Source organism: Kogia breviceps, chromosome 4 (genome assembly GCF_026419965.1).
Source record: "Kogia breviceps isolate mKogBre1 chromosome 4, mKogBre1 haplotype 1, whole genome shotgun sequence".
Taxonomy (NCBI): Eukaryota; Metazoa; Chordata; class Mammalia; order Artiodactyla; family Physeteridae; genus Kogia; species Kogia breviceps.
This window is the reverse complement of record NC_081313.1, coordinates 129,753,495-129,780,834: the sequence shown is the minus strand read 5'-3', so window position 1 is coordinate 129,780,834 and position 27,340 is coordinate 129,753,495. Positions and strand designations below refer to the sequence as shown.

Sequence of the window (27,340 nt, the reverse complement as noted above, 5' to 3'; positions counted from 1 at the left end):
GATTCTCAATTCCATCTTTCCACGTGGTAGCCCTAGATTGGTCCTAGAGCATCTACTGTGCACTGGGTCCTTGCACCCTCGTTGCTTTCTGCCCTGTGGCATCTTTCCTTTGAGTGTGGAGGGAGGGGGAGGTCCCAGGTAAGGGAGGGAAGTGCTGGGGGTCAGGGAGACTCAGTTAATATTTAAATCGTACAAGACTTCCACATTTGTAAGGCAGTTTACTCTGGCTAGCGCAGAACAAAGTGAGGTGGCAGGGGTTGTGGGAGTGGAGGAGCAAGAGGGGGGCATGGTCAGGGTGGACCCCACACATCCTCTGTCCTTCATCCATGAAGAAGGGGGTGGCCTGAGCCTGACACATGTCACTGCTCTCTCCAGCGGAGGTGGGTAGGCTTTTTTTTTTTTTTTTTTTTTTTTTTTTTTTTTGTGGTACGCGGGCCTCTCACTGTTGTGGCCTCTCCCGTTGCGGAGCACAGGCTCCCGACACGCAGGCTCAGCGGCCATGGCTCACGGGCCCAGCTGCTCCGCGACATGTGGGATCTTCCTGGACCGGGGCACGAACCCGTGTCCCCTTCATCGGCAGGCGGATTCTCAACCACTGCGCCACCAGGGAAGCCCGGTGGGTAGGCTTTTTAAGGCCACCTGGGGTCTCACAATTTCACTCTACCCAGGTCATGCAGTGAGAGGTCTTCTAGGCTGTTTGGGGCCATCGTGTATCTATTTGGTTACTGGAGAAACTGAGGGTAACAAGCGCCAACGACTCTGCTGGGGTCACGGAACCAACAGAGCCCACATGTCACCCCCAATTCAGGGCATGACTTCTTCCCTGGCAGACAAGTGGGGAATGATATACAGCCCTGGAGACGCCCCCCCCCCTTCTGATTTAATCAAACTTCTTAGCATTAGCTGGGCAATTTGCAATTTCTCAGGGAAACTACAAGCTCTGGGGAGTGGTTTAACAGGTGAATCAGAGCATAAGTGTTTTCTATTCTATGTGAAGTAGGAATGGGAAATGAAAGGGACTATTTTAAAAAGTACTCAAAAGCTATCCTCAAGGTGGAGTATACCATCCTCTCCAAACCAGCTCCTTCTTATACCTTTGGTGGTTTTGTTTGTTTGTTTCTTGGCCACACTGCATGGCTTGTGGGAGTTCCCCGGACCTGGACCACAGCAGTGAAAGTGCGGAATCCTAACCAGCAGACCACCAGGGAACTCCTGGTTTTGTTTGTTATTGGCCTGATGAGCCACCCAGGCTAGAATGAAGCTGCCTCAGGGCCTTTGCACGTACTGTTCCTTCTGCTTGGCAAACCATCCTTCCTCTTCTGCACCTGGAGACCATCTGTTCCCCCTTCAAGATGCTCCTCAAGGGTTCCCTCCTCCTGGAAGCCTTCCCCACCTTCTCAGCCTTGATCAGAGCTCCCACATTCTCCTGAGCTTACCCCAGTCATAATGCTGGTCACTCTTGTACCATTTGCTTCCATGTCTGTCCCCGCTCCCTGACCATGAGACTGGTGAGGGCAGAGACTGCGTTGTGTTAGATAAATTGGCTTACTCACTGGACTCCACTTTGCTCACTCTCTTTAGAAGATCATCTTGTCTTGCCAGCTCTCTTTTTATGCACACTGTCCAGACCCTTCTTGTATTAGACAACTACAATAATATTTTTCTTATTATAACAGCAGTATATGTTCCTGATAGAATTTTTTTATTTTACATGAAGAGAAGCCAAAGAAAATAAAACCACTCAGTTCACCACCATCATCTCTCTGTCAAGATAACCACTGTTCATATTTTGGCGTATTCCTTCCAGCTTTTTTTCTATGTCAATTATTCATGTATATTTTAATGTTATCAAGTTGTTTATAGATAGGGTCTGTAGCTCTTTTTTTTCCCTTTATAATTTATCAATATTCTCATGTTAAATGTGTTCCAGTGAGATGGAATCGCAGGTCTTGAGCTGTAAAGATGGAAAGAGGAGCTCTGACTAGAAGCTGAGAGGATATGTCTCTGGGCAATCAGGGCTGCCGTGTGCAGAGGCAGGGATAGAGCTATGGCGCTGTCATTGACACATCCCATCTAGCCTCACCCACAGGCGTTCCACTCCACACCCGGCCATCAGTACCATCCACTGCTTCCATGATGCTGGCTACTCATGCTGGGATTCTGCCCCTTCTACCCAAAACACGGTTGCGTTTACCATCTGCAGAGCTTGTCACAAACCCAGACCAGACTTCCTGACTGGCTTATTTCACTTAGCATAATGACTCGAGGGTTTCTCTTGATTGCATTTTCCTTGTTTTATTTAATTTATTTATTTCTATTAATTTTTTTTATACAGCAAGTTCTTATTAGTCATCCATTTTATACACTTCAGTGTATACATGTCAATCGCAATCTCCCAATTCATCACCCACCCACCCCCGCCCCACACCGCTTTTCCCCGTTGGTGTCCATATGCTTTTTCTCTACTTCTGTGTCTCAATTTCTGCCCTGCAAACCGGTTCATCTGTACCATTTTTCTAGGTTCCACATATATGCGTTAATATACAATATTTGTTTTACTCTTTCTGATTTACTTCACTCTGTACGACAGTCCCTAGAGTCATCCATCTCTCTACAAATGACCCAATTTTGTTCCTTTTTATGGCTGAGTAATATTCTATTGTATGTATGTACCACATGTTCTTTATCCATTCGTCTGTCAATAGGCATTTAGGTTGCTTCCATGACCTGGCTATTGTAAATAGTGCTTCAATGAACATTGGGGTGCACATTTCTTTTTGAAATATGGTTTTCTCAGGGTATATGCCCAGTAGTGGGATTGCTGGGTCATACGGTAGTTCTATTTTTAGTTTTTTAAGGAACCTCCATACTGTTCTCCATAGTGGCTGTATCAATTTACATTCCCACCAACAGTGCAAGAGGGTTCCCTTTTCTCCACACCCTCTCCAGCATTTGTTGTTTGTAGATTTTCTGATGATGCCCATTCTAACTGGTGTGAGGTGATACCTCATTGTAGTTTTGATTTGCATTTCTCTAATAATTAGTGATGTTTAGCAGCTTTTCATGTGCTTCTTGGCCATCTGTATGACTTCTCTGGAGAGATGTCTATTTAGGTCTTCTGCCCATTTTTGGATTGGGTGGTGGTTGTTGTTGTTGTTGTTGTTTTAAACATCTTTATTGGAGTATAACTGTTTTACAATAGTGTGTTAGTTTTTCCTTTACAACAAAGTGAATCAGTTATACATATGTTCCCATATCTCTTCCCTCTTGCGTCACCCTCACTCCCACCCTCCCTATCCCACCCCTCTAGATGGTCAAAAAGCACAGAGGTGATCTCCCTGTGCTATGAGGCAGCTTCCCACTAGCTATCTAATTTACACTTGGTAGTGTATATATGTCCATGACACTCTCTCACTTCATCACAGCTTACCCTTTCCCCTCCCCATATCCTCAAGTCCATGCTCTAGTAGGTCTGTGTTTTATTCCCGTCCTACCATTAATCTCTTCATGACATTTTTTTTTCCTTAGAGTCCATATATATGTGTTAGCATACGGTATTTGTTTTTCTCCTTCTGACTTACTTCACTCTGTATGACAGACTCCAGGTCTATCCACCTCATTACAAATAACTCAGTTTCATTTCTTTTTATGGCTGAGTAATATTCCATTGTATATATGTGTCACATCTTCCTTATCCATTCATCTGTTGATGGACACTTAGGTTGCTTCCATGTCCTGGTTATCGTAAATAGAGCTGCAATGAACATTTTGGTACATGACTCTTTTTGAATTATGGTTTTCTCAGGGTATATGCCCAATAGTGGGATTGCTGGGTCGTATGGTAGTTCTATTTTTAGTTTGTGTGTGTGTGTGTGTGTGTGTGTGTGTGTGTGTGTGTGTGTGTGTGTGTGTGCGCTAGGCGGGCCTCTCACTGTTGTGGCCTCTCCTGTTGCAGAGCACAGGCTCTGGACGCGCAGGCTCAGCGGCCATGGCTCACGGGCCCAGCTGCTCCGCAGCATGTGGGATCTTCCCAGACCGGGGCATGAACCCGAGTCCCCTACATCGGCAGGTGGATTCCCAACCAATGCGCCACCAGGGAAGCCCTATTTTTAGTTTTTTAAGGAACCTCCATACTGTTCTCCATAGTGGCTGTATCAATTTACATTCCCACCAGCAGTGCAAGAGTGTTCCCTTTTCTCCACACCCTCTCCAGCATTTATTGTTTCTAGAGTTTTTGATGATGGCCAATCTGACTGGTGTGAGATGATATCTCATTGTAGTTTCGATTTGCATTTCTCTAATGATTAATGATGTTGCGCATTCTTTCATGTGTTTGTTAGCAATCTGTATATCTTCTTTGGAGAAATGTCTATTTAGTTCTTCTGCCCATTTTTGGATTGGGTTGTTTGGTTTTTTTTTGTTATTGAGCTGCATGAGTTGCTTATAAATTTTGGAGATTAATCCTTTGTCAGTTGCTTCATTTGCAAATATTTTCTCCCATTCTGAGGGTTGTCTTTTGGTCTTGTTTATGGTATCCTTTGCTGTGCAAAAGCTTTTAAGTTTCATTAGGTCCCATTTGTTTATTTTTCTTTTTATTTCCATTTCTCTAGGAGATGGGTCAAAAAGGATCTTGCTGTGATTTATGTCATAGAGTGTTCTGCCTATGTTTTCCTCTAAGAGTTTGACAGTGTCTGGCCTTACATTTAGGTCTTTAACCCATTTTGAGTTTATTTTTGTGTGTGGTGTTAGGGAGTGTTCTAATTTCATACTTTTACATGTAGCTGTCCAGTTTTCCCAGCACCACTTATTGAAGAGGCTGTCTTTTCTCCACTGTATATCGTTCCCTCCTTTGTCATAGATTAGTTGACCATATGTGTGTGGGTTTATCTCTGGGCTTTCTATCCTGTTCCATTGATATATATTTCTGTTTTTGTGGCAGTACCATACTGTCTTGATTACTGTAGCCTTGTAGTATAGTCTGAAGTCAGGGAGCCTGATTCCTCCAGCTCCATTTTTCATTCTCAAGATTGCTTTGGCTATTCGGGGTCTTTTGTGTTTCCATACAAATTGTGAAATTTTTTGTTCTAGTTCTGTAAAAAATGCCAGTGGTAATTTGATAGGGATAGCATTGAATCTGTAGATTGCGTTGGGTAGTAGAGTCATTTTCACAATGTTGATTCTTCCAATCTAAGAACATGGTATATTTCTCCACCTATTTGTATCATCTTTAATTTCTTTCATCAGTGTCTTATAGTTTTCTGCATATGGGTCTTTTGTCTCCTTAGGTAGGTTTATTCCTAGATATTTTATTCTTTTTGCTGCAGTGGTAAATGGGAGTGTTTTCTTAATTTCACTCTCAGATTTTTAATCATTAGTGTATAAGAATGCCAGAGATTTCTGTGCATTAATTTTGTATCCTGCAACTTTACCAAATTCATTGATTAGCTCTAGTAGTTTTCTGGTAGCATCCTTAGGATTCTCTATGTATAGTATCATGTCATCTGCAAACAGTGACAGCTTTACTTCTTCTTTTCCTATTTGGATTCCTTTTATTTCTTTTTCTTCTCTGATTGCTGTGGCTAGAACTTCCAAAATTATGTTGAATAAGAGTGGTGAGAGTGGGCAACCTTGTCTTGTTCCTGATCTTAGTGGAAATGGTTTCAGTTTTTCACCACTGAGAACGATGCTTGCTGTGGGTTTGTCATATATGGCCTTTATTATGTTGAGGAAAGTTCCCTCTATGCCTACTTTCTGCAGGGTTTTTATCATAAATGAGTGTTGAATTTTGTCAAAAGCTTTCTCTGCATCTGTTGAGATGATCATATGGTTTTTCTCCTTCAGTTTGTTGATATGGTGTGTCATGTTGATTGATCTGCGTATATTGAAGAATCCTTGCATTCCTGGAATAAACCCCACTTGATCATGGTGTATGATCCTTTTAATGTGCTCTTGGATTCTGTTTGCTAATATTTTGTTGAGGATTTTTGCATCTATGTTCATCAGTGATATTGGCCTATAGTTTTCTTTCTTTGTGACATCTTTGTCTGGTTTTGGTATCAGGCTGATGGTGGCCTCATAGAATGAGTTTGGGAGTGTTCCTCCCTCTGCTATCTTTTGGAAGAGTTTGAGAAGGATAGGTGTTAGCTTTTCTCTAAATGTTTGATAGAATTCGCCTGTGAAGCCATCTGGTCCTGGGCTTTTGTTTGCTGGAAGATTTTTAATCACAGTTTCAATTTCAGTGCTTGTGATTGGTCTGTTCATATTTTCTATTTCTTCCTGGTTCAGTCTCAGCAGGTTGTGCATTTCTAAGAATTTGTCCATTTCTTCCAGGTTGTCCATTTTATTGGCATACAGTTGCTTGTAGTAATCTCTAATAATCTTTTGTATTTCTGCAGTGTCAGTTGTTACATCTCCTTTTTCATTTCTAATTCTATTGATTTGAGTCTTCTCCCTTTTATTCTTGATGAGTCTGGCTAATGGTTTATCAATTTTATTTATCTTCTCAAAGAACCAGCTTTTAGTTTTATTGATCTTTGCTATTGTTTCCTTCATTTCTTTTTCATTTATTTCTGATCTGATCTTTATGATTTCTTTCCTTCTGCTAAATTTGGGTTTTTTTGGTTCTTCTTTCTCTAATTGCTTTAAGTGCAAAGTTAGGTTGTTTATTCGAGATGTTTTCTGTTTCTTAAGGCATGATTGTATTGCTAAAAACTTCCCTCTTAGAACTGCTTTGCTCTATCCCATAGGTTTTGGGTCGTCGTGTCTCCATTGTCATTTGTTTCTAAGTATTTTTTGATTTCCTCTTTGATTTCTTCAGTGATCACTTCGTTATTAAGTAGTGTATTGTTTAGCCTCCATGTGTTTGTATTTTTTACAGGTCTTTTCCTGTAATTGATATCTAGTCTCATAGCTTTGTGGTCGGAAAAGATACTTGATACGATTTTAATTTTCTTAAATTTGCCAAGGCTAGATTTGTGACCCAATATATGATTGATCCTGGAGAATGTTCCATGAGCACTTGAGAAAAATGTGTATTCTGTTGTTTTTGGATGGAATGTCCTATAAATATCAATTAAGTCCATCTTGTGTAATGTATCATTTAAAGCTTGTGTTTCCTTATTTATTTTCATTTTGGATGATCTGTCCATTGGTGAAAGTGGGGTGTTAAAGTCCCCTACTATGATTGTGTTACTGTCGATTTCCCCTTTTAAGGCTGTTAGTATTTGCCTTATGTATTGAGGTACTCCTTCAGGTCCCCAAACACCCCACAAAACACCCCCTTGATCTGTGACGGTGACCTTCTGTCAGCAGATGAGTTGAGTAGCCCCTGCTCTTGCTGGGCTTTGGGAATTATGGGGGTCCTCTCCACCTGCCGGGAGAAAGGAGGGAGGTGACCCCAGCCGGCTCCCCAGCCCTCCCCCAAACCCAGGTGGTGACTCCCTGGACTGCTCCCTACCCCCTCTGCCTGGCTCCAGGATGGTGGGATGGGGCTAAGGAGGCTGAGGCCAGAGAAAAGCACCCATCCCGTGCCCCGCCCCCATCCTGAGTTCCAAGGCATCCGGGCCATGCTTGAGAACACCCGGGGCTTCCTCTCCCCAACCAGTCCATCCCACAATTACCTGGGGCTTGCTTGTAAGATTCCTTATTCCTGGCTGTGGGGAAAGAGAACACAAGAGAGGAGGTGGGTGGTGTGTCCCCACCTTCCCCCTGCCTCTCCCGCTATGGGCCCTTTCCAAAGTCAGGCCCAGTGGTCTCCCCTGACTGCAGGGTCCTCGGGGTGATGTGCAGCTGTGGGGTGGGGACGTTTGGGCTTTTCCACAGGTGGGGGACAGGGGGCAGGACCTCAGCAGTAGTTGCTGCTCCCCAGGAGGGAACAGTTTAGCTGCAGGGATGGGCGCACAGCATTCTTCCCCATAAGGCTGGACCAGCCAGAGGGCCTCCCGCTCCTTTGTTTCTTCCCCACCTACCTTGAATGCACCTGGTCAAGATCACACCAACCACCACCAGCAAGACCAGGATGAGGGAGATAACCATGGCAGTAAGTCCAGGATGAGAGGACTCTAAGAAAAGACAGAGGAAAGGGGGCCACCCCCCACCCCAGTCCATGGGACTGTCTCCAGGTGCCCTGGGCCCTCCCCTGCCCCTCCTCACCCGCTCCGGGCCAAGCCCCAGCTCCTCACCCCAGGACACAGTGAACGTGCGGTTCAGGCTGGAGTGCTGCACGTGGCAGGTGTACTGGGCCTTCTCCCCCGCCGGCACCCACACAGCCGCCCACGTCTGATAGGTGCCGTCCCCACTGGGGCGTGTCTCCGCATGCTTGGAGTCCAGCTCCTTCTCCCCCAGCCACCAGCTCAGCAAGATGTTGCGCGGATAGAAGCCCAGGGCCCAGCACCTCAGGGTGGTGCCCCCATCCTTGGCCGAGTGCTTTGTTATCCGCACTGTGGGTGGCTCTGCAGGGAGAGGTGGAGAGAGGAAGGCTGGGAGTGCCTGCTCTCTTCCCATCCCTCATGCTTAATCCTGGGCTCCTCCGGCATCCTCCAGGGTGGAGGACGAGGAAGTAGGGACAGGGTCTCTCTCCAGGGAAGGCACCCAATTACTGCTGCAAGCAGGGACAACCCATTGCCTACCATTCCAGAGGGGCGCTGTCCTGGGAACTTCCATGAGGGGGGATATGACTTCCTGCCCCCAACCTCCAAGGAGGGTCCTGGGTGGGGCTGTTGGGCCCTAGACTGACCCTCCCCCTTCTCCCTACAGAGACCCTAGGGTTTTCTCAGAGACTTGACATGCTGTGACTTCCTGCATACAGGAGGTGCCTAATAAGAGTTTGTTAAATGAGGGCAAGAAGGATGATACTTCTCTGACCCTATAATGAGAATGGTTATGACTGTGGGCTCCGGAGCTGGACATCCTGGATGTGAAGCCCCGTCTGACTCTTGTCCACAACCCTCTGCCGGCGCCCAGGGCCTTCCTTCATCATTCCTTCCGCTCAGACTTCGAGTTCCAAATGACGTAATTCAGGGGTGATAGTTCATTTTCTGTATCAACTTCCCTGGGCCACAGGATGCCCAAGCATTTGGTCAGACATCTTTCTGGGTGTGTGATGGTGTTTCTGGGTGGTATTACATTTGAATCAGTGGACTCAGTAAAGCAGATTGCCTTCTGCAATTCACTGAGCTGAAGATCTGAACGGGACAAGGAGGCTGAGTAATAGGGAGCTCCTCTAGCCTGACAACTGAGCTGCAACACTGGTCTTTCCCGCCTTGAGACTCAATGAAACACTGACTCTTCTTGGGTCTTGAACTTTCCAGCATTTGGACTAGAACTACACCATTGGTTCTCCCGGTTCTCAGGCCTTTGGTCTCAGACTGGAACGGCAACATCAGCTCTTCCTGGGTCTCCAGCTTGCTGACTGCAGATCTTGGAACTTCTCTACCTCCAGTCACGTGACCCAACTCCCTAGAACACGTCTCTTTTTTTCTCTCCCTATGCATCCTGTGGGTTCTGTTTCTGTGGAGAATCCTGACTAATCTACCAGGTGAAGGACATAGGACAACACCTGGTGCTGAATGAGAGTTCCACACTACTTATTTAATGCACACCCATATGTTTGCTTTGGGGAGGCAGCAGGTATTATTACCATCCTCATTATACTGATGAGGAAACTGAGGCACAGAGAGGGCGGGTAACTTGCCCAAGGTCACACAGCCAACAAATCCTGGAGCTGGGATGTGTATCTAGAGGCTAGGCTCCAGTGCCTGAGCCCTGAGCCACCACGCTCTGCTCTCATAATCACATCTTCTGCTCCTGATGTTATCTGTCCTGTCCTCCCTTTGAGGAATATCCTCCCCATTACCTCAACTGATTCACATCCCACTACTCAATCACCAGCCATCACGGTGTGCTTGGTGCTCTGATCAGCCCCACCCCCAGCAGCCTCCCTGACCACCACACCTGCGAGGCTTTCACCCTCGGCCCCCCAAAGCACCCACCTTCCCTAGTGTCCATCCCAGCCCTTGGGTCTCCAGCCCTGGTGACTGGGTTCAGGAAAAGTCTGCAATGCACCCTGAGTCTGGGGAGCATGTTTAGCTTGAGGGCTATGAGGGAGGAGAGGGGCAAAGGGCTTCAGTTTCCCTGGCAGTCCCCAGTGGTCCAGGGAGTGGTGAGGGATGCTATCTCCTAGGGCCTGGGGTCTGTTTCCCAAGGAGCAGAGCCAAAGGATGTTAAACCCCAAAAGGACTTTATGAGCACCTAGTTTAACCCGCTCGCTCTGTAGATGAACAAAAAGAGGCCCAGAATAAGGGGGTTTATTCTCCAAGACCACACTGGGACAGGGGAGACTCCAGAACTGCCCACTCCACCTCACCTGGGGTGAAGGCCTGTGGTCTGGGCTTTCTTCCTCCTCTGCAAGAAAAAGCTGTTGGCTAGCTGGCCATCTCTCTGGGTCCCAGTGGGCTTGTCTGAGCCAGGGGGACACTGCCTGCTTCCTCACGCCCACCAAAGGCTTCTCTGTCAAATGGGATGGCTCTCGAGAATGGGAGCATGGGGCCATTCTGCATTGCCACAGGGTGGGCCTTACCTCTCCGGCTCAGTCTCTGGCCTCCCAGCTCCAGGTATCTGTGTAGGGAGGCAAGGCAGGGGCCTTCCAGGTAGGCCTTGTCGTACTCTGCGTAGCAGCGCTCTGTCTCCCACCAGTGCTTGGTCCGCATGGCTATGGGCTCAGCTGACACCCAGCTCAGGGTTTCCAGGTCCAGCGACAGGTGGTCCTGCCCATCGTAGCCAAACTGCCAGAAGGCCCTGTAGCGGCCATCTTCCTGGATCTCACAGCCGAACATGCGCTGAGCGCTGTGCATGCCTGTGTGTGCAGGTAAGAAGGCTTTGGTTAGTGGTGGCCGGGGGGTGTCAAGTCACTGAGAGGCGCGGAGAAGCCCACCACCCAGAGGGGCCTCCAAAGGGTGGAGGGACAGGGTGTCAGCATTTAAAAAACAAAAACAAAAACTGGGGCTTCCCTGGTGGTGCAGTGGTTAAAAATCCATCTGCCAATGCAGGGGACATGGGTTCTAGCCCTGGTCTGGGAAGATCCCACATGCCATGGAGCAACTAAGCCCATGCGTCACAACTATTGAGCCTGCGCTCTAGAGCCTGTGAGCCACAACTACTGAGCCCCTGTGCCACAACTACTGAAGCCCACACACCTAGAGCCCGTGCTCTGCAACAAGAGAAGCCACCGCAGTGAGAAGCCCGCGCATCGCAGCAAAGAGTAGCCCCTGCTCGCAGCAAGAGAAAGCCCATGCGCAGATCCGAAGACCCACTGCAGCCAAAAATAAATAAATAAAATAAATAAGTTTATAAAGAAAAGAATCTCCCAAGTAGTTTTGATAAGCAGCCTGGGCTGAGAAACCTGCTGGGCCTCTCATGTGGGACGAACACTCAAGTTCATAATTAGACACATCCTTACTTCATATCCCACACTACTCATGGGTGTATAATGTCCTCAGTGCTAAGACTATGTCATGTGGTGCTTATCCCGGGGGCCCTGGGCTGAATGCACAGCCCTTCCCAGGCTCAGTCCTTTATATCTACTCTTTCTGAGGCCTCTGGGGACCCGAGGCTTTTAGTCTGGCCATTTGGGTGTGTCTGGGCACAGAGCAGGAGGGTGTTGTGTGAACGAGCTGTGCTCCAGAAGCACTTTATTGAGAATTAGCAGCAGCCTCGGTGGTAGCTGTAAGCTCGCTGTTGCTGAGATGGGGAAGCTGAGATGGCCTCCCGAGGACCTGGGGTGGGCAGGTGTGATTTGAGGGTGGTACGTGAGGCAGGGAAAAGCCTCTCCCAGTCTGCTGAGGTCCAGAACCCTGGGTAGGCAAGGGGAGAGGGGGAGGTATCATGGGCCCTCTGCTCCTGTGGATGCTTGCTACACTGGCCTGTGGGCTGGCCGCTGAAGCCCCGACTGATTCTGAGGCCCTGAGGCCCCTGGTTGGCTGTGGGGGAAGGAGACTGAGAAGAGCCAAGTATCAGAAGCTTGCCCCACACCCTATGACAGGCATGGCTGCCTCGAGGGTCAGTGTGCAGAGCGTGAAGGAAGAAGCATGGGGGGTCCGCCCGACGCACCGCTGCTGTGGTTGTGGTAGCCCATCACCGTCCACATCTCCACCTGCTGCACCTCCGCCCATTTCTCCTGCTTCTTGGTCTCCGTCTCCCAGTACTGGGCATCCATTGGCGTCATCCATGGGGCTTGGGGCTCGGCCTTGCCCACACGACTGTCATACCGGATGAAGGGCTGGTCGTCTACGTAGCCTACAGCCAGAAACTTAGGGAGGCTTGGGCCTGGCTCTGATAGGGTCAGGTAGTAGTAGTGGAGCGAGTGTGTCCCTGTGGAAACACAGACTAGTCTCAGGCTCACATGGACTGCCAGGGTCTGCACTGGGTGGGGGTCGGGGGTGGTGGTGGTCAGTGTGCTTGGGTAGGGTTGGCAGTGGAAACTTATCCAGAGAATTCGTTATCAGCAAGAGCAAGAACTGGGAATTTCAGTGGAAAAAAATAAGGGCATCCAAAGAGTTTAAATATAGACAGAATCAGTCAAACACTGAGAACGAAGTTCATGCATTAAGGCTTATGGATTTTATTCCCAGAAAGTTTCTCAGCTCTTCACTCAGGGCCTACTTACTCATACCTTATACTCTTCTCTAATAAGTATGATTGTCTGGTTTCCCATTTCACAATTAAAAAGATTTCTTTTTAAGAGTTGGTTGTTTGGAAGCTTAATTTATGTGGAATTATTCATTGCCCAGACATGCCTGGGAAAGGCTGGCCATCATTCTTAGCTTGAATCACTGCTGCCAAGCTGGTGGCACCATGACTGCATTCCCCGCTCCCTCCTGCTCCCATAGGAGATGTTACTAGTCAATCTCTTTTCTCTTTGAGTCCAAATGCTGCCTCTCTACTATGTCTCCAAAAGCACCAACTCATCAATTAAACTTGGTGCTGGAGATGAAATCTACTTAGCAGCCAGTCCTGACTCAAGCTATTAAAACAAGTGCTGTATCTTAAGAAACTCAGGCCACATTTCTCAGAGATATCCCTGGCTTACTCTCTTACCTAATTTTTTAAAAACTTTTTGCTCAGAAGTTTTTATCCCTCAACACTCCTGTCTCTGTGTTATTTTTCTCCATAGCACTACACTTCCTAGAGAATATGCACTTTGTTTGTCTTGTTAATGGTCTGTCTCTCCTCTGCAGTGTCAGCTCCCTAAGGGCAGTGATTCCTGTATGGATTGTTCTGTTTCTCCAGCACCTAGATTAGCTCCTGGCACACAGCAGGTACTCCATGGTTGAACATTCAAGTGAGAAAGAAGTCAAACACATCTCCACACTCACCGCTCTTTTTTTACTGCCTTCTTGTTACTTCAGGCCACACCAAACTCCGCCCAGGCCCTCTGCACCTGCTGTTTCTTCTGCCCTGGGCACTCCCCTCTCTGTTTTCTCTCAGCTAGTTTCCTCATCCCTCAGGTTGCAGTGAGGTGTCCCCTCCTCCAGGAAGCCCTCCTGATTTCAGCCTGATGTCCCTCAGAGGGGTCTCAATAGTGTCCTGTGCTCCCTGTGAAACTGTGGACTCCATGAGGGTGGGCAATACATCTGACTCTGTCATCGCTGTTTTCCCTAGGGCCTAGCAGCACAGCTGGCACACGGTGAGCACTTACTTCTGGCCTTTGTTGAACCGGTCAAAAAATAAGAACATGAATGGCAGAGACGATAATCGCAGCTGCCATTTTTGGAATGACCACTGTGTGCCTGCACTGGTTTCACTGCTCCTCACTCACTACCTCAGTTGATCTTTACAATAAACCTAAGAGGTCAGTGTGGTTGGCCCCATTTTACAGATAAAGGAACCGAGGTCCAGGGGAGGCCACGTATAGCACTCAAAGGCATGCACTAGAAAGAGGGCAGCCCAGATTCTCTCCCCGGGGTTCGCTGCCTTTTTCTAAGCTGAGGAAAGAGGTGTTCTCTTCTCACGGCTGGAGAAACCTCCTCATGGGAGGCAAGAGGGGTCAATGTTAAGAGTGTTTGAGTGAAGGGTTAACATTGGGTCTGGACTGGTGTGGGCCTCCTGGGAAATGCCTGGAGTCTCTCTCACGGTGCCGTTTGCTTGCACACCATTGAGTTAAGATCAGTGTGGGGTGCTCCTGTGCTGACAGCTGTGAACAGGCACAAAGGCGTTGGGGAGAACAGAGGCGATGGTTTCTCTGTGTCAAGGTGACCCACCCACTCCTTGGCTCTGATCTGCAGCAGCTGTACCTGCCCTGGAAGTGAGGGAGGGCAAAGATCCTGTGTCTTTGGGTAGCTGCTGGCCTCCTGGGTGGTGAGGAAGCCATGCAAGCTGGGCTTCCTGTCCTGCCTCTGTCTCCACAGCTCAGGAAGGATAGTGTGGTAGGCTGAATGATGGACCCCCCCAAGATATCCCTGGAACCTTTGAATGTTACCTTATATGGTAACAGGAGTTTTGCAGATGAAATTAAGGGTCTTGAGATGGAGAGATCATCCTGGATTGTCTAGGCAGGCCCTAATGTGTCCTTAGAAGAGGGAGAGTCCATGACGTCAGAGGAGAAGGTGGTGTGAAGACGCAGCAGAGAAAGATGCAGGAAGGCACCATGTGCCAAGAAATGCAGCTCTAGAAGCTGGAAAAGGCAAGGGAACAGATTCTCCGTTACAGCCTCTTTAGGGAGCTGGCCCTGCCAACACCTTGATTTCAGCCCAGTGAAACCCATTTTGGACTCCTGACCTCCAGATCTGAAGTAGAAGAAATGTGTAGCTTTAAGCCACCAAGCTGTGGTCATGTTACAGCAGCTACAGGAAACAAATAGTATTCCACTGAAGCCCATTAGGTCCTGAGAGTTTGGTGGCCAGTGAGCCCTGGGGCCGGGGGAGGGTAGTGGAGGGGGGAGGGAGAGAGGTGGGGGGGAATGCACCATCTGGGAGCAAGGACATCCTCTGAGAGCTGTGCCAAAGACTGAGGGACACAGAAGTAGAGGCCCAGGAACCCTGGTGCTCCCATCACCTAAGCAAGGAGGCCGTGAAGGGGCTGATGTGCTCTTCCCCAGGTGTGGAAAATGCAGGAAAGAGCAAGTGATCCTGAGGTCGGGCCTGGTGGGAAAGGGAGCAACACACACGTGGTCGTTCTGTTAGGGCAGGTACATGACCTTGCTTACTATGTAATGTTACTATTTATTAACGTTAGCTGCTTTAGTGGCCAGTTATTTTTGGTTACAATGAAGGGAAGTCGATCAGTATATATATATATTAAAAAATTTACAAAACACTTTTAAAGCACTTAGGGGCTGGCCCTGTCCTGAGCACTTTATAAGATGTTGGCCAGGTCACCCTCATATACAACTTTATCAGGAGGGTACTATTGTACCTATCTATGACATATGGGGAAACAGCCCCAGGGAGGCAAAGCCGCCTGCAAAGCTCACACCAGTAGTGAAAGGCAGGAACAGATTGTACACCCAGATTCTCAAGGTGATACTTGGCTTGCACCCTCCCTTTAGTGAACACACTTCTGGGTGACACTGAGTGGCTGGGGACACATGAGAAGGCCCCTCCCCATGGCTCCTCTCCACTCTATGCCCTCCCAAAACACCATCCTGGCTGCAATTCAAGATGGCGCAGCTCTGCTCATCCTGGCAGCCTAGATCATATGGCCCAGCAGGGCCCACCCTGCCGCCCCACTCAGCAAGTACTTTCTGAGCACCTACTGTTTGGCTATCTCCGAGGCCTTGAGGATGCTGGGATAACCCAAAGAGCCCCAAGTGCCTGCTCTCAGGAAGCTTACATGAATGCAGGATAAGCAAGATAAATGAGTAAAATGTATAGTAGGCTGGATAGTGATGAGCGCTGAGGGAAAAAATAAAGCAGAGATATACAAAATGTTAGGGGAAGAGTTGAAAATTTTAGATAGAATGGGCAGAGAAGGCCTTTCCAGAAAGGAAACTATTAAAGAACTCAAGGAACCAGCAGGCAAAGATCTGAGAGACAGAATCCCAGGTCTGCAGAGGGGAAAGTCAGTGCAAAGGTCTTGACGCAGGAGCATGCTTGGGGTGTTCTGAGGCTGCTGCAAGAATGCAGGGGAAAAATAAAATGGTGGTGTGGTTCAGTGTAGTAGGTGTAGGGGTGAAAGAAGGGGCTGAATTCTGAATCCTTCCCAGGCTTGTCCAGATGGTGTCTGGAATGGCCTGGATACAGCCCTCTGGCCTAGCCCTCCCTGCCACGAGGGCTCTGGTTCCTGGCATCTGCTCTGCCCTGGACTGCTTTACCGTGACCTACATCCTGGCATCTGGTTACCCATCCTGAGAGTCAAGGACCTGCTTTTAGGGCAAGTTCATGATTGTGACCCCCTCAGCTGACTTCCAGGTACTGCCTCCCATGTATCCAGGGAGGGCCCTGCCATCCCTTCCTCTCTGAAAATCCTATGCCTTGGGCTGCAGCCCAGAGTGTGGCAAAAGAAGCCAAAGGAGGCCATCTCCTGGCTTTGGAGGTGATACCACCTGCCAGGCTCGGGGGGTCAGTGCCAGGCACTGTGGGACCATGGCAGGAGGAAGAGGGGGACACACAGCAGGCGTCCAGGGGGATCTGCTCCTGCTGTGACATGGCCTAAGGAAGTGGCTACATGCCCATCGTTGCTTCAGGGCTTGTTTGTATCATCAGCTTCCCACCCCCGACCCCCTCCACTGCCACTTCCTGGTCACTGGGCCATGTGGCCAGCCCCCAACCAGGGGCAGTCCTGCACCCGCTTTGGCCCAGCCGTTTACCTCCTCTGACTGTGGTGGAGGAAGGAGGAGGCCAGCCCCTTTCCCACTCTGCCTAGGAGACTTTTTTGCATCTGCCTCGCTTCCCGCACCATCTATGTAGCACTGCACAGTCCCTAGCTGCGTGGCCCTGAGGAAGTTATTTCCCAGCTCCAAGCCTTGGTGTCCTCATCTGTAAGTGGGTGCAATTAACTGACCTGCTCCAGAGTGCTAGGGCATTCAGTGAGATAATGAAAAAAAGGAAGAAGTACGGCATGGAGACCTCATCTTCTTAGTCTTAGTCCTTTCCTAGTCTGAAGGGAGAGGTGGCCATGGGAAGGAGAGAGCTGGAGTCGGGCATGGGGAAAGATGCCTGAGTGAGGGGCCAGCACGCTGGAGGTCAGGTCTCATCCCCTGGGACACCCTCCAAAGGCTCTGGCCTCTGTGTCCTCTACCCTGGCAGAGTTGTTCCCCGACCCCAAGACAGTCCACCAGATTCCCAGACTGTGCACACGGCCTCCTGCAGACTGGGGGCTCCTGGCCTCCACCATCCTACCCCTTGTTCAGCAGGCAGGCACGATCTTACTTGTAGGCCATGGCTTCTTTTCCAAATTCAGGTGTGCCAATTCTGCCATCACCACCTTTGCCCTGGCCGCCGGGCTATCGGCCACCAAGGGCAACACCCAGGGACTCTCTGCAAGGGAGAAATGGAAAAGGGAAGTATGAGTCTCAAGGTATAAACATCCTATGCATCCTTGTGTTTGCTGGGAGAGATAGTATGGAATGACAGTGAGAGGCACGTTGAAAGGGAACAGGGACATCGGGCCTTTGCCACAGGAGTGGGTGGAAACTCCCCCCAGCATCCAGGCACAAAGCCAGCAGGGCTGAGTTCTGGCCCTTGGTGCCAGGCGTGGTTCCTGAGCTTTACAAGTATTGATTCGTGGTGTTTTCCCTGCATTCCCGTGAGGCAGGTCTTTTTTTTTTTTATTGTGGTACGCGGGCCTCTCACTGTTGCGGCCTCTCCCGTTGTGGAGCACAGGCTCCGGATGCGCAGGCTCAGCGGCCATGGCTCACGGGCCCAGCCGCTCCGCGGCACGTGGGATCTTCCCGGACCGGGGCACGAACCCGTGTCCCCTGCATCGGCAGGCGGATTCTCAACCACTGCGCCACCAGGGAAGCCCAGAGGCAGGTCTTGATTGTTCCCACTTAGAGAGGAGGGAAACCAGAACTGGGCTTTGCTAGAGGTTCTCCATCTGGCTGCCCAACACTGCTTTGACGATCCTGCCATTGATATGGATTTAGTGGATTTGGGGGTAAGGGAGGGCTGGACACTGGCGGGCGTTGAAAACTCCCTGGTGATTCTCATGTGCTGCCCAGGTACTCCAGGCTCTACCTGGCTCTGCCCTGCCCACCTGCTCAGCTATGCCAGCCCCGACCTCTCCCCTTGCAATATTACTCATTTGACAAACATCTATTGAGCACTTACTACAAGCCAGGCACTGAGCCAGGCGGGGGGTGTGTGTGGGGACAGAGAAACAACAGACATAGCCCCCAGGGAGCTCAGGTCTGGCAGGGAAGGGGACAATTGAGCAATTAAACAAGCAGATCCAGTAAGGCCAGTGGGGGCTGACAAGTGTCGGGGAGCAGGAGGTACCAGGTGCCGTAAGCATCCTGGGGCAGGAGGGTGCTGAAGTCAGGGGTCTTGTAGGCTGAAAGCTGGAGGAGACCTCACCAGTGTGAGTTACCAGGCAGTAGGGTGGGTGAGGAGGGAAGAAAATTTCAGGCTCCTGTGAGTCTAGTGTAGTTTCAGAACTTGCTGCATCAGCCTCACCTGGGGAAATGCAAATTCTTGGGCCCCAGCCCTACTGAGTCAGAAGCTCTGGGGGTGGTTCCTAGCTTTCTGTAGTTCAGCAAGCCCTCTGGGTGATTCTAAGGTTTGAGAACTGCTCTAGGCAAAAGCACTAGCACATGGGAATGCCTGGAATGAAAAAAGAGTGTGGTGTGTTCAGGAAAACCAAGGTCAAGGGACAACTACAAATGCAAGAGATGAGTCTGGGGAGGAAAAAAAGGGCTAGATTGCCTCTTCGTGCCTCCGTTTCTCCTTGAGGCCAACGTGGGTCAGGTCCTACGGGCTGGAGTTCAAGGGTAAGGTCTGGGCCAGAGAAAGGGTGTGCCTCACATGGACAGCATGGAGGGGACCCTGAATCCCTGGCTTAGAGGAACCTGAGATGGAGTGCAGGAAGGGGGCCACTGAGTCACGTGAGGAGGAGGGTGGAAAGGGGAAGAGGGAGACCAGAAGCAGTCTCAGTGGTCATGGCCCTTGAAGTTCTATAGGACTGGCCTCTGCAGTCCCTCCCCTAGCCTGCCCTTGATGCTGCTCCTGTCTGGGTGCCAGCTGGTTGCCCAGGCCAGATACCCAAGAGTACGGCCCTTACCCTGCTCTCACCCCCACTCCCCAGGCCCTAATTCCAGCTTTGTTGTAGTAACCAGCTTTGTAATCATTTATCTCTACTTAATCTGTCTCTCACAGTTTTGATTCCAAGGGCCACGGATCAGTTCTGCCATCGCCCCTCACCCTGCCAGGACTCCCTGCCTCAGCTTTTGCCTGAGGCAGCCTGGGCTCCAGAGCCAGCCTGGAATCCAAATCCTAAGGAGTCGTGAGACTCTGAGACCCTGGGTAGCCAGTTAACCTCTCTGAGCCTGTTTCCCTATCTTTACCATGGGGATAATAATTGCATCCTTGTCATAGGGTGCTGCTATGAGGCTTAGAACTCCCTGCTGCATGACTCATGATATCTGCCCCTTGAAATCCACTTCTTCATTCCCCACCTCCTGCAGGGAAAGCCTGGTGTCCAGGAGTGTTTGAGGGGGCTTGCTGGAGATGCCTAGCTACCTCCCTGCCATGTGCCATCTCTTTCCCACAGTTTGGCACACACCAGGGTCACCCTCCATTCCTTCCCTCCTCCTTGGCTTGGGGACCTGTCCCGCTGGGCCAGCCTTGACCATTCCCCTTACAAGGCTGCGGGGTCCATGCACACACACCCATGACCATCCCTGCCATGCAGAACTGGAATCGCCTATGTGCCCCTGTATCACCCCTGGGGGGAGCTGTAAGAAGGATCCTCAGGTTCACAGCCCCACTCCCCTGGGGTCCCTGTTCCAGGGACACTGGCCAAACTCGTCCCCATCCCTGGCTCTATTCTCTCCACTGATCTCCTGCCCAGACATCCAGGGTGATTCTCCTTCAAGTGTTTCCCATGGGGAGCTGAGGACTGAATCCTCCTGGAGGGGCATCCTATTGCGTTCAGGAGCCTCAACTTGGAGGGAAAAAATAACCTCTTTATTTTCACTAACCTCTAGCTGAAGTTTGGCCTTTCTCCCATGCTGAATGGAGGCAACAAAGCTCAGCAGGATTAGCAGAACCTGTGCTTTGGTCTCTGATAGAAGCCACAGATGTTTTCGAATCACATGACAGTTGTTGCAGACACCTGAAAATATGCTTTACCCTCACTACTTCCAAATTCTGGGAATTGTTGCTATTTAATGCATTCTTTAATGTGCTAACTTAGAAGCACATATATTACATATCACAAACTTATATTTCTAGTTAAATTTTTTAATAGCTTTATAAAAACATAATTGGGTTCCTTTGGAATCCTACGTATTTCATTTTATGTATTATAAACATTCTGAGACAGGGTCCAAGCACAAAAAAGCTAAGAACTCCGACTCTGGATCCCAGTGCTGCCACCTAGCGCCCGCTCTGGGCCCTATTTTAAATCTGTAAATTGTAAATTTGCAAGTTCTGAGAGCCGAAGTGTCTTCTTGGACGTGAAGCCCTTAGAACAGAGCCTGGAATAAAGGACGTCAGCTATTATTACTGCCATGATGGTGGACACTCCCCGCCTGTGCTAATAAACTTTCAGGCATCTGTGCGGTCAGGGTGGGCGGTGCTCGGTGGGAGCGGTCGGGAATCCAGGGGGAGGTCCGGCCCTGCAGTTCTGCGTGCAGAACGCAAATGGCTAAAGGATGGAAATCCCCCGCTAGGTCAGAAAAATCCTTGTTGCTCCGCATCACCCGCCACCTCAACAAGGGGCTGCCCGGGCAACCCGAGAGAACCTCGCCAAGGAGCCAGGGAGACCTATAGCGACGGGCAGGTGCCTCGCCGAGCTAGCAGGCAGAGGCTGTGCAGGCGGCGCTCAGGTTCCTGCCTCAACGGAGCTTCCCAGCGCCTTCCTGGAGGACTCAGCTCTGGGAGCCGAGCGCGAGCGGCGTCCTCCAGAGAGGCCAAGGGACCCCCAGGAAGCTGTGGCGTCGGCTGGGTCCCGGGCGGGGGAGGGGGGGTTACTGCCAGCCCCCGCGCCCCGCCAGTCCCCCGGGGTCCCCACCCTCCTGACCGCTCAGTCCGATCAGGGGTCTAAAATGGGAGGCGGCAAAACAGGGGCCCTGCCTAGCCCGGGGCTCAGGGACCCCTGCGATCTTGGATCAGCTCTCCAATTCACCATCCGGCCTCCCCCAAACCCAGAATAGCTTCCGCGTTCTTGGCGGATCTCTCCCTAGCACCGCCAGAGGCGCGAGGCTGGGGGACGATTGGGGGTCCGCCCCGGCTCCCACACCTCTCCGCCCGGTTACCTGCTGCGCCCTCCCGCACCAGTCCTAACAGCAGCAGCAGAAGCAGCGGTGGTGGCGGCGGCGACCACCGGTCCCGCGCACTCCCGGAACTCGGCGGCCGCCTGATCCGCAGCCTCACGCGCTGCCCCAGGGTGCCGGTCCCGGTGGAGTCCGTCTTCAGCTGTGGGGCAGGGGCCTCGTGCCAACGCCGGCCGCCGGCCGACCGTAGGACGCGTCCCTCGCCGGGGTCCGGGCGGGAGAGCGCTCAGTACCCCCAGGGCCGCGGCAGCTGCGACCCCGACCTGGCTCAGGTTCAGGCTCCGGCCGGGCTCTGGCTGCGGCTCCACCGCACTCACCCTGGGGCCCGCCCGCAGGTCCTTGATGGCGCCCTCTGGTGGGCTCGGGGGAAAAAAAATGAACAAAAACCAATCGTTTGTGATAATTGTGAAATACAGCGCATGTGCTTCTTTACTGCCTCACGAAAGGAGACCACGAGACCAGGCAGTGAAGCTCAAGTTACAGCCATTTGGAAAGTCGGGCGGTGTCTGAGACAACTGTCATGTGACTCGAAAACACCTGTGGTTTCTGTTGGGGACCGAGGCAACGGACCTGCTAACACCACTGAGCTTTGCTACCTCTACTCCTCACGGGATGAATGGCTAAATTTCAGCTAGAAGTTAGAGAAAATAAAGACTATTTTCCCCATCTGGGTTCACAGACCCCCCTGAATTCTGACCAGGGATTCCCATGTTCAGGATAATAGTTTTCAGCTGGGCCTTTTCTGATATTTGAAAATTCATAGGAAGAGCTTTGGTGATCCTGATTGGGGCGAGTGAGGGGAGCAATTTACACAACAGAGGGAAAGGCCAGAAGTACAGCTTTGCACTGTCTCGGGGCCACCACACACATGGTGCCCTGCCAGGCCAACAGGAGAGGAGAAGCTGGATTGTAATGATCTGAGTCTAGAACACAACGTTTGTTGAGTTTTAATATTGTCAAAAGAACACAAGGAGGGGAAAGAATAGAGGAAGTTGGGCATCAGAAAAATCTAGTTAATCGAGGGACTTCCCTGGTGGCACAGTGGTGAAGAATTTGCCTGCCAATGCAGGGAACACGGGTTCGAGCCCTGGTCCAGGAAGATCCCTCATGCCGCGGAGTAACTAAGCCCGTGCGCCATAACTACTGAGGCTGCGAGCCACAACTACTGAGCCCACGTGCCACAACTACTGAAGCCCGGGCGCCTAGAACCCATGCTCTGCAACAAGACACCACAATAAGCCCAAGCACCGCAATGAAGAGTAGCCACCGCTTGCCACAACTAGAGAAAGCCCGCACATAGCAACGAAGACCCAATGCATTCAAAAATAAATAAATAAAAATTTATAAAAAACAAATTCTCAACCTTTGGGTAAGCTTCATCTACCAATAAGAGGCTCCCTGGCCAAGGTCATCACTGCTCTGGCCTGAGAGCTTTGAGGGGAGGAAGCAGGGAGGAAGATGGTAAACAGGCCTCCTTCTGTGGGGGAATGCTGGCTACCATCACCTAAGAGCAAGAAGGAACCACAAAGTTCTCTGAGCTGGAGCCCTTGCCCTCTCTCACACTTCCCCCACTTTCCAAGGTCTGCTTAGCTCACCTTCAGAGAAAGACAAGGCAAGAGAAGAAATACTAAAAGTTGTCCAGGTCCACAGTCAGGAGGGACACTGGGGCGTGTGTGGTGTAGAAGGAGAGAGAGGAGTTGAAGTGCATGAGGGCTCCTGGCCAGTGAGGATGTGAAGCTAAAGTGACCATGGTCCTGGCAACCTTATCCTGAGAAACCTGCCTTATGGCAGCAAACCCATGAAGAGGGTGTTAATGGAGGGGAAGAGAAAGCTACAGGGGGTATGCGGGGTGCTGGAGCTTCCTGCCAGAGAGTCTTTCCATCCACACCTTGGACCAGGAGGAGCCACACGGGGTACCCAGCTTTGATCAAAGGTACCCAGCCTTTGATCCCTTCCAGGATGAGAGGGTGCATTCCCTGTCCCTGTCCCCCTCCTGGTTTCTGGGGGGCAAGCCCCGAGCAGCGAATACTTGCACCCCAGGACTTCTGCTCTGGGAACCCAGAGCACCGGGGTTTTCACACTCACCAGCACCCTCCCCTTGGAGCCCCAGATTTCTGTGAGTTGAGAACCCCCTTTACACCTGCTTGAAATGCCTCACCCGGATAGCCTCTACTGCTGGTAAAATGACTCTTCTATACATCTGATCTTTGAAGTTCTGGAAATTCACTAACCACAGAGGTAAACTGTAATCCACTGAGAGTTTAGCAAAGAGTTTTGCTTAGAAGATGTTAAAAAAAGACAAGTAAATGAAGGAAGGCTGATTAGCTGAGATGACACACATTTGAGAGTGCAGGGTGCACAGCAGGTGTTCCATCATGTTTGGAGCTGTTTTTTGTTTTGTTTTGTTTGTTTGTTTTTAATTGGGGTATAGTTGCTTTACAATGTTGTGTTAGTTTCTGTTGTACAACAAAGTGAATCAGCTATATGTATACATATATCCCCTCCCTGTTGGACCTCCCTCCCACCCCCGCCTACAAGTCCCAGGACAAGACCTGAGTTAAGGCTGCTCTATGCCACCTGCCTCCAGCAACAGGATGGGAAATGGAGGAGGGTCTGGGATTCACATCGGAGGAGGCAGGTTGAGAGAGGCAGCATGGAGCCCAGCTGGGTTAGCAAAATGCACCATGTTTCTGTTCTTCCAGTCAAGGAGGCATTTTGTAAACAGAAACATCTAGTCCATAAGTTACACAAGGGGGTGCGTTTGCACCTCTGGGGCAGGTCCTGGCAGCACCTCTCAGCTTACTCTCCAATCCACTGCGTTCTGGTCACCCAGAGCCACAGCCTCATTTTGAAATGAGACACAAGAGAAAGACAGTTCCTCACGGCCTCTCTTGTACACTCACACTGGCACTCAGGTAAACTCAGATGAGTGCCTGTACACTCGAGGGGGAGGAAGATGCCCCCAGAGAGCCTCTGTGTCCTGCTACATCCATTGACAATAATGATGTCACTTACCTGTGAACGGTGTTTCGCACCTTACTGAACACTTTCAAAATTTCATGTGGTCCTTGTACCAGTGTGGAGGTGCATGCAATTTACCCCTGTTTTCCAAATGAAGAGATAGAGATGTAGACAGGTGCTGCTAGATGTGGAATCAAGACACATGTGCCATGTGCTCTCGGTCAACGTTAATTTCAAAATTAAATAATTTTCAGCCCTCCCTGTAGGAGGACAGCCTCCGTCCAGGAGATGGTAAAGCCCCAGGGTGGGCACTGAGATGTTCTTAGCCTAGTATCCCCAGAAGACAGGCACGGGGTAGTGCTTCCACCTTTGCTGAATGAGGTGTTGATATTGTGGATGCATAGCCTCTAATCACGGGAGAAGCAGTGGGCAGCACAGCTTGGCCATCAGCTCCACTGGGCACCGCTTAAACACTGATGGTCCCAAACCCTGCTGTTATACCTGGTGGGACCGGGGACATGGTGAGCTGCTGGGATGAGAGGCTGGAGGGACGGGTACCTGTCTGACCCACGGGTTTGCTCTGGTCCTTTAGGAACCTCCTCAGGAGGTAGACACACTCATGCCCCAGACCAGACTTCCTTTGCTTTTCAATGGCCACGTTGCCTCCCAGTTGCACTTGGTGTTGAGGGTGATATGATGGCAGCCATCAGTCTCTAAGTGATGTAGTCCTCCACATCAGAGCAAACTGACAAAACCCTTGGACACTGCCATCAGCCGGGACCTTGAATCTGGCCATGAGCTGGAGAACGTGAACACTGGAAGGCCCCAGCCTCATCAAGGGTGCTCTGGGGTGGGAGGTGGGGGAGGGTGAGGACCCAGGGGTCATGCACACTGCCTCACACACTGGTTTTCTGCTCAAAGCCTGAGGACCCTTTCAGGTACGAATGAACTTATTTACAACTCAGAAGTAGAGGCATGAAGTAGGAAACTAACTTATGGTTACCAGGGGATAAAGGGGTGGGGGAGGGATAAATTGGGAGATTGGGACTGACATATATACACTACTATGTATAAAATAGATAACTAATAAAACCCTGCTGTATAGCACAGGGAATTCCACTCAATACTCTGTAATGGCCTATATGGGAAAAGAATCTGAAAAAAAAAATAAAGAGTGGATATATGTATATGTATAACTGATTCACTTTGCTGTACACCTGAAACTAACACAGCATTGTAAATCAACTATACTCCAATGAATATTAAGAAAACAAAAATAATGATGCATATTCAAACACGTTGTCACTATTAAAATTTTATTATTGAGAATATTTACTATTTGAAAAGGTTTTATGTACACTTAATATGCAAAATAAATGTTAAAATGTAAAAAAAAAAAAAATGCGTGAGGACGCTTTCAAAACGAGCAGTTTGTATTTGTGCTTTTCGGGGACATTGAACATGGATGACTGGAAGCCCTCTGAGTCTGTTTTATGATCCTCCCCTCTACACAGTGCTTTTAGGTGAATTGCTCATTTTTCAGGGTTGCTTCCCCCACTCCAACCTTGACAGCCTATCCCTCCCCGGGGTACTGGCACTGGCCAGCCAAGCAGGGGCTGCATTGCTGCCCCCTGACCTGCTGGGTGAAGTGAGAGGCCCTGGACCTCAGGCCTGGGGTCTCTGCAGCGGGATGCTGTGCCGCCTCCTGAATCACTCACCTTGGCTGTCACTGAAGTAGCCCATCGTGGCATGCAGGTCGTCCTGGAACAAGCACCGCCAGCGATCACCCAGGTCACTTCTACTCCCGGGAGGCTCCCTCCTGTCTTGGAACCACAGCATCAAGGACTCCACGTTCCGATGCTCACTGCCAGACTAGGTGACCATCTGGTCCTCCAGGCACGTGAAACCAATGTACCAGGTATGTTGGGCTGAGCCTCTGATGCCACATGTGCAAGAACAACAGAGAGTGGAACACTGGGAAGGGGAGAGGGTCCCACCTCTAGGTCACAAGTGACCTGAGTTGTTCTGACATCACTGGTTCAAGCCCTTTGCATGATCCCCACTTTAGAGATGAGGACACAGAGGCACAGAGAGGTTAGGCCCCTGCTCATGATCACAGAGCTGGGAAGCAGTAGTGCTGGGTTAGAAGCCAGGCCAGGGGCTTCCCTGGTGGCGCAGTGGTTGAGAATCCGCCTGCCGATGCAGGGGATATGGTTTCGTGCCCCGGTCCGGGAAGATCCCACATGCCGTGGAGCGGCTGGGCCCGTGAGCCATGGCCGCTGAGCCTGCGCGTCCGGAGCCTGTGCTACGCAACGGGAGAGGCCACGACAGTGAGAGGCCCGCGTACCACCAAAAAAAAAAAAGAAGCCAGGCCAGGAGGTTTCAGAGCACACAGAGGATCCCTGCAAGTCTGGAGGGAAACCGCAGTGATTTTGCCACCACACTCTCACCCCTCAAGGACCCAGAAGCCCTGGGTTGGTCCTTGCTAACTGTGTAACTTGGACAACAGTCCCTGAAATACTAAATCTCTTTTCTCTTTTGAGGCAGGTGGGTGGGCAGTGACTTGGGTGAAGGGCTGGCTGGGGACAGGAAGAGGTGGGTATACACAGAGCTGCACAATGGGAGATGTGTCACTAGCAGCAGAGCTGGGCTCTGGGGCTTCCCCAGGAATTAGGAGTCCTGGGGTATCACACGGGACTCCATATCCCTCTACATCTTGCTGCACCTAAAATCAGGTAAGAAGGAAAGGAGACAGGGAGGGGGACAAAAGCCACACTGGGAGTGTTGGGGCAAGGGGAAGCAGAGGACAGGGGCCTATGCAGCTTCCTCCCTCTAGAGATGGCCCCTTCTCAGAGGCCACCATCTAGTCTTGAACTGATTTCAGCTGCTCAGTCCTCTACCTCCCAGTGTGGTCAGTGCTGTCAACCCTCACGAGGTGATGAAATGGAGGTA

General features: G+C 50.4%; 1 protein-coding gene across 3 annotated transcripts; it reads right to left on the bottom strand.

Moving 5' to 3' along the window:
• Window positions 1-3,889: 3,889 nt before the first annotated feature.
• On the bottom strand, window positions 3,890-21,825 carry LOC131755746 (H-2 class I histocompatibility antigen, Q10 alpha chain-like). Of its 3 annotated transcripts, XM_067031884.1 has the most exons (9): window positions 21,410-21,764; window positions 17,364-17,471; window positions 14,474-14,668; window positions 12,106-12,366; window positions 10,577-10,852; window positions 8,181-8,450; window positions 7,968-8,060; window positions 7,620-7,652; window positions 3,890-7,369 (listed from the first exon to the last, which is right to left on the bottom strand). In XM_067031884.1, exons 4-9 carry the CDS (start codon window positions 12,218-12,220, stop codon window positions 7,305-7,307), a joined length of 852 nt encoding a protein of 283 aa, XP_066887985.1. In that variant the 5' UTR covers window positions 12,221-12,366; window positions 14,474-14,668; window positions 17,364-17,471; window positions 21,410-21,764; the 3' UTR covers window positions 3,890-7,304. The 3 variants fall into 3 exon arrangements, with proteins under 3 accessions (XP_066887985.1, XP_066887984.1, XP_066887986.1); XM_067031883.1 differs by lacking the exon at window positions 14,474-14,668 and having other exon boundaries at window positions 21,410-21,825; XM_067031885.1 differs by lacking the exons at window positions 14,474-14,668; window positions 17,364-17,471 and having other exon boundaries at window positions 21,410-21,784.
• Window positions 21,826-27,340: the final 5,515 nt, after the last annotated feature.